The sequence below is a fragment of the Neofelis nebulosa genome, chromosome 8 (assembly GCF_028018385.1).
Source record: "Neofelis nebulosa isolate mNeoNeb1 chromosome 8, mNeoNeb1.pri, whole genome shotgun sequence".
NCBI lineage: Eukaryota > Metazoa > Chordata > Mammalia > Carnivora > Felidae > Neofelis > Neofelis nebulosa.
This window is the reverse complement of record NC_080789.1, coordinates 9297424-9310471: the sequence shown is the minus strand read 5'-3', so window position 1 is coordinate 9310471 and position 13048 is coordinate 9297424. Positions and strand designations below refer to the sequence as shown.

At 51.6% G+C, this 13048-nt stretch overlaps 2 protein-coding genes across 2 annotated transcripts; both read left to right on the top strand.

The window, feature by feature from the left end:
• Positions 1 to 228: 228 nt before the first annotated feature.
• On the top strand, positions 229 to 441 carry LOC131518821 (mitochondrial ribosome and complex I assembly factor AltMIEF1). Its single transcript, XM_058741240.1, has one exon. It carries the CDS (start codon positions 229 to 231, stop codon positions 439 to 441), a length of 213 nt encoding a protein of 70 aa, XP_058597223.1.
• A 6047-nt stretch (positions 442 to 6488) lies between these two features.
• Positions 6489 to 10373, top strand: MIEF1 (mitochondrial elongation factor 1). Its single transcript, XM_058741235.1, has 4 exons — positions 6489 to 6632; positions 7577 to 7754; positions 7958 to 8220; positions 8866 to 10373. Exons 1-4 carry the CDS (start codon positions 6489 to 6491, stop codon positions 9670 to 9672), a joined length of 1392 nt encoding a protein of 463 aa, XP_058597218.1. The 3' UTR covers positions 9673 to 10373.
• Positions 10374 to 13048: the final 2675 nt, after the last annotated feature.

Genomic DNA, 13048 nt, shown 5'->3' with positions numbered 1-13048 from the left:
CCCTTCAGCATAACTTGTACTTTCCCAGAGAGGACCCTGGGAGGCTGGGGTCTGCTTCCAGCCCTGCCACTAAGTCATAATGTGACCTTGGGATCTCTGAGACCCAGATTAAGAACCCCTGAGTTTTAGATAGTCTCTATATAGACCCTTCTATCGTTAATTCTGATTCTAGGCTTCTGTTTTTTCCCTTCTGTTTATAGCTTGACGCCCAGCCCCCGCCAGTCCCCCATGGCCCCATGGAGCCGAGAGGCGGTGCTCAGTCTGTACCGGGCCCTGCTGCGCCAGGGTCGAGAGCTTCGCTACACTGATCGAGACTTCTATCTTGCCTCCATCCGCCGTGAGTTCCGGAAAAACCAGAAGCTAGAGGATCCTGAGGCCCGGGAGAGGCAGCTGGAAAAGGGCCTGGTCTTCCTCCACAGCAAATTGGGGGGGATTATTTAGGATCCCCTCCTTTCCCCTCTCCTAATTCCAAGGGAAAGAGTTCGAAGGTGTCTTCGTAGACACTCCTGCTCTTTCCCATCCCTACCTCACAGATGCAGTAAGCAGTCTCAGGTAGGTAGACACTTAATCCTATAGGTTTCTTTCTTTCTTTTTCTTTTTTCTTTTTGATGCAGGGGACCAGGAGAGGGGACAGTTTCTTTTCAGTGACCATAGTCTTTCAGTCATTAGAAATCAATGGAGGAATTAGAGACATTAATAGAAGTAGGTTTCCTTATTGAGAAAAAATAGGCCTTGCGTTTCAGGGCCCGCCAGAATAAAATTATTATCACCATTTTATTTCCTGGAACATTTTACTTCTGAAAATGTTACAGAAGATACTGCTTAAAAGTATTAGAGCTCAGTTCCAGGCTGGCTCACTCTCAGTGGATTCAGTTACCTTATGGGTCAGATCACATTCCCCAGACATGACTATATGCTGTTACAACACGGCCTACAAAGCAAGCATAGTGTGTGTGGACTTCAAGGGACCGTGTCTGGGTTCAAATCCTGGCTCTGGTGCTAATAGCTGTGGGACTTAGGGCAAATCACTAGACTTTTCCAAGCTCCCATCTCCTCATTTATAATGGAGAGAACAGTACCTACTTTGTGCAGTCATTTTGAGAATCCAGTGAGACTGCACACACACAGCACTTGGAATGGTGCTTAGTAGGTGGTAGGTTAGCTCTGTTTCCTCCTGATACCAGTGTTAACAAGAAGTCCCTCTATAACCTAGTGATTATATTTAGTTCGGCAACTTTTCCAGAGGGCCTTCTATGGCCCTGGCATGTTCCGGCAGGCTCTGGGATAAAGGTGAACGATACGGTTCATCAAGGGACTTGGTCTGATGTGGAGATGAACGGAAAGTAATTCCAGGGGGAGCAACTCTGTGCCAGAGGGTCACATAAAGAGCTTGGAGATGGGGACGAGGACGTAATTCTGCCTGAGGAGGGAGGTGGTAGGGGGGGGTCATAGGTGGCTATAGAAAAGGGCCGTTTGAGGTCCGCCTCAAATGAGAAATAGAAGCTTGCCATGCAGACGGCCAAGAACGGGCAAATACGGCGGTGGGAACGGTAGTCTGGAAACTTGAGTCTGCTGTGGCGGGCACAGCACGCCTGTGAGGCGAGTGGCGGGAGTTGAGGCCGGGCCGAGTCTGCAAGGAGACTGACCCCCCTGGCGAAGAGATTGTGACATCCGATAGGAGGGGGACGGTCACAGCTCTGGAAAGCAGGGGAATGGCACAGAAGAGGGATCGTGGCGCTGGCCGCTGACGAGAGAGCGGAGGCAGCAAGTCCGGCCGGACGACCCTGAGCGACTGGGGTGGTGGGGCAGCTGCGCTTCCATAGTGTGCGCGGCAGCGGGGCTTGGTGGCCAGTTGGCTGAGGCTGGAGGCGGAGAGAGAAAAACGAAGGATAACTGGGGTATAAGGCTTGCCGGCTGGGCGAGGGTGCTGTTTTCCATAGAGGGGGAAAGTGGCCGGGGGGAGCGGGGAGCCTTATGTAACGGATTTCGGTTCTCCTCGGCCACTTAGGTTGACTGCAGACTCGCCTTCGGCAGGGGAGGCCCAGGGGAGGGTTGATGCCCGCGGGAGCCTGCCTGCGCCCGGAAGGGTAGCGGATCCGAAAGAGAAATCGTTACTGAGTCTCTGTCCATCTGTTTTCCCTGTGAGTTGGGTTACAGATGGCCTTTACCACCTCCTCAAAAAACCAGAAATCCGCCCCCCCCCCCCCCATAGGGTTAACGGCTCATTTGTGCCACAGATACGATCTATGTGTCGAACAGCGCTGGCCCTGAGGACTTGGCAGTGAATGTGCCAAAATGCCTCCAAGAAGGTTAAGGTCTTCTGGCTCATAAGATGTGAACGAGGCGGGGTGGCAGGCCTTAGGACTCCTCTGCACTACTCTCCGGCAGACGAGCTCTGGGTTCGGATCCTGGCCGCGCAGCTTACCGACACGATAACCTTGGGCCAGTGACTTAACCTCTGCCTCCGCTTCTTCATCTGTACGTTGGAGGTAACACTGCGACCCCATGGTGGCGGCGTAAGGATTCGGGAATTAACACGTGTAACGTGCCCGGCACGTGACTCAGCGCGTGTCAGTTGGCCTCGTGTGCGCTCGAGCCAGACATGTTGAAGTCCTGTGGCTTTCTCAAGTAAGAGAAGTTGAAATTTTCACGGTTCTGTGCCGTCTGCCTCCGAAGCTGCATGGCCACCGTTACGCCTCATCCCCGCTCCATCGGGGCAATGAGTATGTCCGTTCCCGTTTTTGTACCTGGGGCGACAGGTTAAATAACTGGCCCGGAAATGTCACCGGCGCTGAGACCTTCCATCCCCAGCCCTGCCTGCCATGTCAGTGCTCCTCCTCCTTCTTTGTCCTCTTCTTTTTAAAAAACGTTTTCATTAGTTTTTAGTGTAGAGCTCAGTAGCAGTAAGAATATTCACACCGTTGGGGCACTCGCGGGGCTCAGTTGGTTAAGCATCTGACTCTTGATCTCAGCTCCGGTCACGGTCTCGCGGTTCCTGGGATCAGGCCTCACGTTGGGCTCCGTGCCGACTGTGTGGAGCCTGCTTGGGACTGTCTCTCCCTTCTCTCTGCCCCTTCCCTGCTCATGGGCATGTGCTCGCTCTCTCTCAAAATAAATAAACAAACTTAAAAAAAACAAAAACAAAAAGAATATTCACATTGTTGCATAACAGATCTCCAAAACGTTTTCATCTTGAAAAACTGAAACTCTACACCCAGTAACCAACAGTTCTCTTCCTTGATGGCACTGAGGAGCCAGGCTCCCCCACCCCCCAGCCCCTCCCCCTTCCCCATCATGCCAGGTGGATTCTTGTGTCCTAATAGGCAGGCTAAGCCACAGAACCTGAGTAGACAATGTACGGTAGATAAGCAGTCTCGACTGAAACAAGTTAGGTTTTAGAACAAGAGCTTTTATCTCGCTGTTGAAGCTCATGGACATACTCTCTTCTCCCTGGTCACCGGTGGCATCACCTGGCCCGCAGATGGGGGGAGCACACGGCACTAGACAAGGGAGAGCCTTCTCACAAGCTGCCAACTTAATGGTCTGGGTCTGAAGTGTGGAAGAGCATCAGTGTGAGCTTTAGAGGCCATTTCTTAGCTCTATCTCAGAAGGTAGAATGTAACTGAGAGGACAGTCTGGATTGCTGCCTGCCTTCTGGAAGGTGACCTTTTGTCTTGTGAATGGAAATCGTAAAAGCCTTCACGATAGCTCGTACTTGTGGGGTACTCCTCCAGTTTATAAAGCGTTCACATTCAGTATTGTTGTAGATGTTTTTTCCTCACTGCAACCTTCTGATTCAGGCCACGCGGGGGTAGTTATCCCCTTTTCGTAGCTGGGGTGGTTAAGTAACTTAGGGAGGTCACTCAGCTAATAAGTCAGGGCTCAAAGGCAAGTACTCGTCCTCAGAGTTTCCGGCTTGAGAACTCAGGCTCTTTTCTGTTATGCCACATCACTGCTTCGTTCTTACGAGTCATCAGATGGGCCCTGGGTTAAATGGCCCAGGGAGGCTCCTTCTGGCTTTCACTTGGGTGGAGGACATCCCCTTGTGGTCCTGCTGCCTCACGTTCAAGGAGGTGCCTGCATCCAGTGTTTCTATTATAAACATAGCAGTAAAGGTTCTTGTGTTTAAAAGAAAGAAAATGGGTGTGTGGGTGGCTCAGTCAGTTAAGCGTCCAACTCTTGATCTGGGCTCAAGTCTTGATCTTCCAGTTTGTGGGATTGAGCCCCACGTCGGGCTCTGCACTGATAGCTCGGAGTTAGCTTGGGATTCTGTGTCTCCTCTCTCTGCCCCTTTCTTGCTCTCTTTCTCAAAAACTAACTAAATAAAAAGAAAACACTGGTCATTGTTATGTGTGGGGAACACATGTGTAAAGTTCTACTCTGTCCTGATTGAATTACTCTGCTTTGGCCAAGTTTGATCTGTGCCGTCTCTGTCTCAGTGGCCACTGGAGGGACGATGAGTAGTGTTCTTCCCTGACCCCACCTGTAATGTATAGTTTAACTCTTCCCCTTGGCGTTGCTTGCTCTGTGCAAGTGGGAACGTATTTCATTTGGCCAAGTAGTCTCCCATTATGTCCCTAAGCCCGAAGCTTCTGTTGACTGGAAAAGGTAGAGAAAAGTGCCACCAAAGTTGTGAACTCTGGTTAGGGAAAAATATTTTTGGACTTGACAATGACTCTTAATTAACTCGGTTGCTGGAAGTAGTAGAGTCAGGAACGTTTTCCCTCCCGTTCCCTTCCCTTCCCTTCCCTTCCCTTCCCTTCCCTTCCCTTGGCCGGGGAGGTTAGAGGCAAGGGCCAGGAGAGGTGAAGCCAGCAATACCTAGTTGTAGCGGTATTAGAAAGAAGGTTACTGGGGCGTCTGGGTGGCTCAGTCGGTTAGGCGTCTGACTTTGGCTTAGGTCATGATCTTGCGGTTCATGGGTTCGAGCCCCGTGTCAAGCTCTGTGCTGACAGCTCGGAGCCTGGAGCCTGCTTCCGATTCTGTGTCTCCCTTGTTCTCTGCCCTTTCCCCATTCATGCTCTGTCTCTGTCTCAAAACTAAACATTTAAAAAAAAAAAAAGAAAGAGAGAGAGAGAGAGAGAAAGAAAGGAAGAAAGAAAGAAGGTTACTTACACTGGAAGATGCACCCAGGGATCCTGTCTCTGTCTCCTCCCATCCTGGGCATGTTGGGACCCCGAGTGGTGCACAGCTGGCTTTCCCTGTGTAATTCCTGGGGTGCTGGACGTGGGAGGTAGGAGAGCAGCAGTGGTAAGAGCAGCGCTCAGATCTGCACCGCTTTGCCATCCTTCCTCTGTGTCGGACCCACGGTTCTCACAGGCTTATGTGGGGACGCGGGGAACTTCAGTCAGGATGACTTCATTGTTGCCGGGGAGCAAGTGTGTGCTCCCCTTGCCGGAGCTCTGTACGAGAGGCCGCCTCTTTGGTCTTGAGCCCGTGAGCTCCTTTTTAGTTCATTTTTCAAGTGCATTTGGGTAAATGGGTGTGTGTGTGTGTGTGTGTGTGTGTGTGTGTGTGTGTGTGTGTGTGTTTTCCCAGTTAACAGCCAAGCCTACAGCGTCCTTGGGGTTTACACTCAGTGTCACCGTGCCAGCCTCACCTGAACTCCTGGTGCCTCCCCGCCACCTGAACACTTTCCCCAAGAAGCAAAGCATTTGTCAAGTGGGAGTGTCCACAGAGTTATTTTTTCCCTTTGGACCTTTCTCATGTGTGGACTTGAGGTTATGTCTCCGTGTGCAGTAGTCTGGTCCATGTTATTATTATTTTTTTAACGGTTTATTTTTTTTTTTTGCAGAAAGTAGAGTGGGAACGTTTGGTGTGGGTAAAGGGTAAACACGATGGTAGGAAAAGCAGCCTATTAGGAGCTGGAGTCCTGAGTTGTGGAGGTGACTCTGCCACTCCCTGTCTCTGGGACCTCTGGCAGGTCACCTCCCTATGTGTGAAGTGACGTCATGGGACTGGATGAGCATCTGCTGACCTAGTCTATTAGGTTAGACCTTCTCAGGTCTCACCTTACAGGAAGTGGTAGCCAAAGGATCAAAACAATCTACGCTACCGTGGTGGGAAGGGAGAGGGAGAGGGTTGAAGTGCATGGTAGGGTAATATAATATAATATATAATATAATATATAATATAATATAATATAATATAATATAATATAATATAATATAATATAAGATAAGAAGGGATTGGTGGACACTGAGCTAAGGCTGTCTCTTTCTACAACCTCAGTAGGTTGGTGGAGAGATTTTGTTCACAATGAGCGCGATCCATTCTTCCCCCCCCTTGCATATGCAGATATGTCATGGGGCGTGGTTTCTCTCCCTTGACCCTAGAGCGCGCAGGCTAGAGGCAGGAGGATTTGGGTTGCTGGAGTTCATAGAATGCCCTGTCCCTACTGCCGCGTGGCCTGATGGGGGAGGGAGGAGGGGTGGCTCTTGAGTCCCAGGTGGTGATGGCTGTGTTCTGACTTCGTCCTCAGGTGAGAGATGGCAGGCTCTGGTGAGCGCAAAGGCAAGAAGGATGACAATGGCATCGGCACGGCCATTGACTTTGTGCTCTCCAATGCCCGGCTGGTGCTGGGGGTGGGCGGAGCAGCCATGCTGGGCATCGCCACGCTGGCAGTTAAGCGGGTAAGTGGGCGCAGCCAGGGCCGGCGGGGGGGGGGGGGGGGGCGGATGAGGCTGCCTCTGTCAAGTGGAGCTGACCTTGAATGAGCCTCGGATACTGCTAATGGGGGCCTAACCCGGAAATCTGACATTGTTAGATGAGCCCATAGGAGAACTCAGCAAGTCTACTTCTAGGACTCCGCCCTGAAGAAATCGGTGGCAATACAAATAAGTCTATCCCAGTGAGTAAACCACTACAGATAACCAAGATGCCCTTCCTTAACTCCCCGATTTGAAATAGCAACACTCCCACCACATACACACTTCCTATTTCCCTTTTCTACTTTATTTTCCTTAACATCTATCTCTGACTGCGTATGTCACATTTAACTTGTTTATTACATATTGCCTGTATCCTTCCACCGCACTGCAGACTCATGCGGGCAGGGATTGGGTCTCTGTGTTTTACTGCTTGACTCTGTGCACCTAGAACCACACCTGGCATGTAGGAGCCACTCGGTAAATATCCGTTAAATAAATGAATCCGTGTTCAACGTTATGGTACGTTCGTAAGGTACAATGCTGAATAGTCAGAAAAGGTACATGATGTTGACCACTGGGTTCGTTTTCAGTGACAGTGGGGAGATGATAAAAAGGATGAGTGAAAAAAATCCAGTGTCGCAAGTGTACGTAGAGTAGGATCCTAAGTATATACATACATATTTCCCAGCAAGAGCCAGACCAAAATATTAACAGTCGTGTCTGTGTTGTGTCCTTACGGTAGATCTGTTTCTTGTTTGCATCATTTAGTATTTCCCGAGATTTTCTGCATGGAGCACAGTGTTCCATAATCTAGAATAAAACTAAAGTTACTGAAAAATAGTAGTCAGACCCCCTAGGGCAGAGCTGCTGAGAAGAAGGGAAACGGAGGCAGGAAGCTTCCTATGCCTCGGCCTCCGCTATTTCAGATGTACGATAGGGCGATCAGTGCCCCTACCAGCCCCACCCGCCTGAGCCATTCAGGGAAGAGGAGCTGGGAAGAACCGAACTGGATGGGCTCGCCCCGACTGCTGAATAAAGAAATGAAGACAGGCCTGAGCCGGTCCCTGCAGACCCTTCCCACGGACTCCTCAGCCTTTGACGCAGGTGAGGACAAGGCCCCTGCCCCTCCGGGGCCTCTCTGTGTGTGCTCAGTACCGCCCCCGCTTTCAGCAGACCTTTCTTGAGCGCCCGTGTGCCAGGCACCGCGCTCGCACTTTTGTGCCAGGCCCTCCTTTCCGGGGCCGAGGCAGCTGTGGACTGAGTGAGCACGGGAAGAGCTCATGTGCCTCTCTCTCTTGCCTTGGCAGATACATTCTGCCCGCCCCGGCCCAAGCCATTGGCCAGGAAGGGCCAGGTAGACTTGAAGAAGTCACGGCTCCGCATGTCCCTGCAGGAGAAACTTCTTACTTACTACCGGAACCGGGCGGCCATCCCTGCTGGCGAGCAGGCTCGGGCCAAGCAAGCTGCCGTGGACATATGTGCCGAGCTCCGGAGCTTCCTGCGGGCCAAGTTGCCGGACATGCCGCTCCGGGACATGTACCTGAGTGGCAGCCTCTATGACGACCTGCAGGTACCAAGGTGGTTCTCACGAAGGGTAGGGTCGGGTGCGGACCAGGATGCTTCTCTGGGGGCGCCTGGGGGGCTCGGTCAGTTGAGCGTCGGACTTCGGCTCAAGTCACGATCTCACAGTTCGTGAATTCGAGCCCCGAGTCGGGCTCTGTGCTGACAGCGCGGAGCCTGCTTCGGATCCTCTGTCTCCCGCGCCCCCCCCCCCCCCCGCCCCCGCCACCCCTCCCCGGCTTACGTGCGCACGAGCGCTCTTCACGCTCTTCACGCTCTCTCAAAAAAAATAGTAAAACATTTAAAATAAAAAAAGCCGTTTCTCAAGAGTGCTCTTGGTACAGAAGATCGGTGTCCCAGGCGTGCCAGAAAGACTGAAGTCTTAGGTCTTACTGTTTCTGAAGTTTACCTGCTGCCGTAGCCCATGTTGTGTCTTCTTTAACCCTTTCTGTTTTTTCGTTTTTTTTTTTTTTTTTTTCTTTTTTCTTTTTTCTTTTTCTTATTCTGACAGACCGGGGTTCAAATCCTTGCTCTGAACGAATTCGTCGTTTCCTTTATTGATGGGGGAATACAAGATGGTGGGACCTGTGTTTGGGGAAAGTTCTCTTTTGAGCAGATTAAATCCCTCAAAACCTTTTTAATTGTGCTCCAACAGGTGGTGACAGCTGACCACATCCAACTCATCGTGCCCCTGGTGCTGGAGCAGAACCTGTGGTCGTGTATCCCTGGTGAGGACACCATCATGAATGTCCCCGGCTTCTGCCTGGTTCGCCGTGAGAACCCAGAGTATTTTCCTCGTGGTAGCAGCTACTGGGACCGCTGCGTAGTAGGCGGCTACCTTTCCCCCAAGACGGTGGCAGACACATTTGAGAAGGTAGTGGCTGGCTCCATCAACTGGCCAGCCATAGGGTCCCTCTTGGACTACGTGATCCGACCGGCACCACCCCCAGAAGCCCTGACTTTGGAAGTGCAGTATGAGCGCGACAAGCATCTCGTCATTGACTTCCTGCCGTCGGTGACTCTCGGCGACACCGTCTTGGTAGCCAGACCACACCGGCTGGCCCAGTACGACAACCTATGGCGGCTGAGCCTGCGGCCCGCAGAGACGGCACGCCTGCGGGCTCTGGACCAGGCCGACTCGGGCTGCCGATCTCTGTGCCTCAAGATCCTCAAGGCCATATGCAAGTCCACTCCGGCTCTGGGCCACCTCACTGCCAGCCAGCTCACCAACGTCATCCTCCACTTGGCCCAGGAGGAGGCTGACTGGTCTCCGGATATGTTGGCCGACCGATTCTTGCAGGCCTTGAGGGGACTCATCAGCTACCTAGAGGCCGGAGTCCTGCCCAGTGCCCTGAACCCCAAGGTGAACTTGTTTGCAGAGCTCACTCCTGAAGAAATAGATGAATTGGGATATACTCTCTATTGCTCCTTGTCTGAGCCGGAGGTGCTGCTGCACACGTAGGGCAGGTGAAGGCCAAAGTGGACGTCAGGCGGTCAGACCCTGGCTTCTCCGTTAGAAACACGTGGCTGCACAGCTGGTGCCTCACAGGGTCCCTAGGTGCCTCCTATCTTGCTGGTCATCGCCCCGGTCACTTCATGCTGATTAGAATGCCATCTCTTTGCCTCCTCTTTTCTCACCTAGCCCTTTCTATTTTTGTCACCAAACACTGTGCACCTACTCCTCCCCGCCCCCTCGCTCCAGGCTGACTTTTCTGGAATGAATTGAGAAGGTGAAGCACTGGCCTGACCTGAGCTGCTGTTTTGCAATTTGGCCCAGGTTTTCTGCTCCTGTCTGCCCTTTGGCCTGTTTTCTTTCCAGTGTCCCCTCTGTCTGTTCCTCTTGTTCACGCCTTCTGTTTTGCTTTTCTCCCTGGAGCATATCTGCCCCGTCAAGATGTTGCCTTTGAGTTGAATGTCACCGAAGAGTTCTGATCGGCACGTTTCCGAGCTGAGCTCTGCAGAGTGAGCGCTCAGACACTATTTAGAATTTCTGGGGTTAAAACCGGGAGAAGAGCTGGCTCTCGACCCAGGTTCCTGGAGAAGCAGCCCATGCCCCCCACGTCCTGACCACCTCAGATTCCTAAGTGCTGAGAAGGTCCCTCCTGGGAACACGGTTACTGACCCACGCAGGAGTGAGGCTCAAGATAAACTGGTTGCAAAGTTGCCTGGAGATTGTGTTTTTTAGTGGCCATCTGTGAGGGTGCCGCGGGGGAGCTGGAGGTGGTGAGGAGGGCCTGGGGAGGGTGCGTGTGCCTGGTGTCTAGACCTCCCCTTTGGCTGGTCCGGATCAGCTGCGAGAGCGGAGTGGCAGGAGGACAGGAGGAGGACGAGGGAGGGAAGGGGCTGCCTGCCGGGCAGTGAGAACTCCCACTTGTGCCCCCCTGCACAAGTGCTGTTGTTCAGCCCCTTCCTTGCTTCTTGCCAATTAGGACGAAGCCTTCGAGGACACAGCCTTGGGGGAGGTTGACAGGTGTCTGAACGCTAACTGGAAAATCCAGTCACCGGTCGAGGCTTGGTGAGGAGTTTCTTCCCCATCAGGCCCCGCCTCTTTAGGATGCTGCCTCAGAGCAGGAACCGGCCCAAAGCCAGCCCTTCCTTCCCCAGCTTCTGCCACAGGAACGTGAGAGCCGTGCGTGCCGAGCCCCCTAGGCACCGTCGAAGGGCGAGCAGACTTGCGCTGACCTCTTCCCCGTCCTGTCTCAGCCCACTCCTGGGGAGACTGGTGCTACCTAGGGAGAGAGTTCCTGTATAAAACACGGCGGGGGGGGGGGGGGGGGGTTGTCGGTGCAGCTTGCTCCGCCCCCTCTTATTTCCAGCTGCTAAAACTGCGCTGTGTGTATTGCAAAGTATCCTGAGGGTGGGGAGGAGTATTTAATACACGACGTCTGTGCGTCTTGTGTTGTGCTTTTGTCCTGTCCGTGGCAAGAAGCCAGTAATAATTGTTTCTGATCTGCCCATCCAGTATTTCGTTATCCCATCAAGTTTTATTATTTTTTCTATTCTTCCTACCTCTCCATCGGTGAGATTCTGGTGAAGCTCTCCACAGCTGTCTCGTTCTTTCCCAACGACAGCAGCATGAAATGACTCTAAAATAGCATTGAACCCTCAGCTACCTTTGAATTTAGGGTAGACGGTCCTGCCCCCTTTTTGTCATGGGTTAGGAGGGTAAACTAGGGTTAACCTCGACTCTATTGGGAAAAATTTCCTGCTCCTCTCTATGTATGCAGAGGATCCTTAAAGTGGCTCAGCTCTTTCATTTGTATGAAGCTCCTGAGAGAGAATGAAACATAAAAAGCCCCGAACCCTGAGAGAGATTCTCCACCCTGGCTGTTCATCGGAGTCAAATTAGGGTTTAAAGGAAATCTCTGTGCCTGAGTGCTGCCCTCGGTGACTGGCCTGGAGGGGATGGGGTGGAGCCTGACCTTGGTGGTTCCGGAGCACGGAGCTCGCTTCTCGGATCCATTAGAGGGAAAGGAGAAGGGAGGCTGCAAAAGAGTGGGTTAGTCTTCATTGAGGTAAAGCAGTCGGTTTTCCCAATGTATTACAGAGTCTAGTTTTCTCAAGCTGGCATCTCTGACCAAATTGCATGTAAAGCATTGGAAGGAGAACTGGAAAGAAACAAAAGATTTTAAAGACTTAAGCCCAGATTATCAAAGCCAAGTGTAACTGCCATTTGGTTTTATCTCTTTTCTTAAAGAGCAACACAAGGGCATCTCTGTCTCTTAACTGTGTTTCACAAAACCAAAAACCGTGGCTTTCCCATTTCACAAGCAAGAACCACCTGGAAGTCCTCAGAACAAGAAGCAGTGGAAATTCTTGGCCCTGGTCCTAGTGGGTTTGGTGACTGAGACTGGGCAAGCCTTGTAAAACGTGGAAGATTGTCCAGTGTGTTGAGGTTCTTGGATGGAAGAGGACAACATCCTGCACCCCCTCCCGATTGTTTTAATCTTTGGGGAAGGACGTCGTGCCTTTCCCCACCACTCTCCTGCCTATGTACCCAGTAACTCCCACCTTTGCCTGAAGTCATGGCACCAGCTCCTACTTCTCTGGAAATTTTTTTGCACCATTTATGTTAGCAAACCACAGAGTTAGCCTAATGCTTAAAAATATACTCATTGTCTCAAAAGCATAATCCATTCCAAAGTATATTTTGATTTTTTCCCTGGTGCCCCTTCCTGAAAAATGAGTTCAGGATAACAGTATTTTTATGATATGCTTTGTCGTGACTGTTTTCCCCCTTCAAATAAATGATCAAAGTTAACGTTTGGAAAAGCTGTGTCGAGGCCTACGGTCTTTCCTCCTGGGTCTCGGCCCCTGCTGGTCTCCCTGTTCACATCCCAGATTAGCTGATTTTGCTCCCTTGTACTCCAACTTGAGAACTCCCATGGTTTTGACAAGGAATTAGTTTCATGATCACAATTTCCTGGAGAGGCCCCAGCGGGGGTTCTGTAAGTAGGGAAAACCTGCATTGTGTTGGAGTCCTCTGCCGTAGCCTGTCTTCCTTGAGGCTGTGACCTTGCCTGGAAACTTGTGTTCACAGGGTTTCTTAGTACTCTGCTCTTCCTGCTAAAGGTCCAGGCCAAAGACAATGGTAAGGGACACTTAAGACTCGATCTGTTAGGCTGTGGGCCTTTTAGACACTGCTGGTTCTCAGTGGCCAGAATACTAGGTGAGTTTTTTGTTTTGTTTTGTTTTTATGTTTATTTTTGAGAGAGCAGAAGCAGGGACAGAGGATCTGAAGTGGGCTCAGCGCTGACAGCGGAGAGCCCCATGCGGGGCTTGAACTCATGGGCTGTGAGATCACGACCTGAGCTGAAGTCACACACTTAACCAACTGA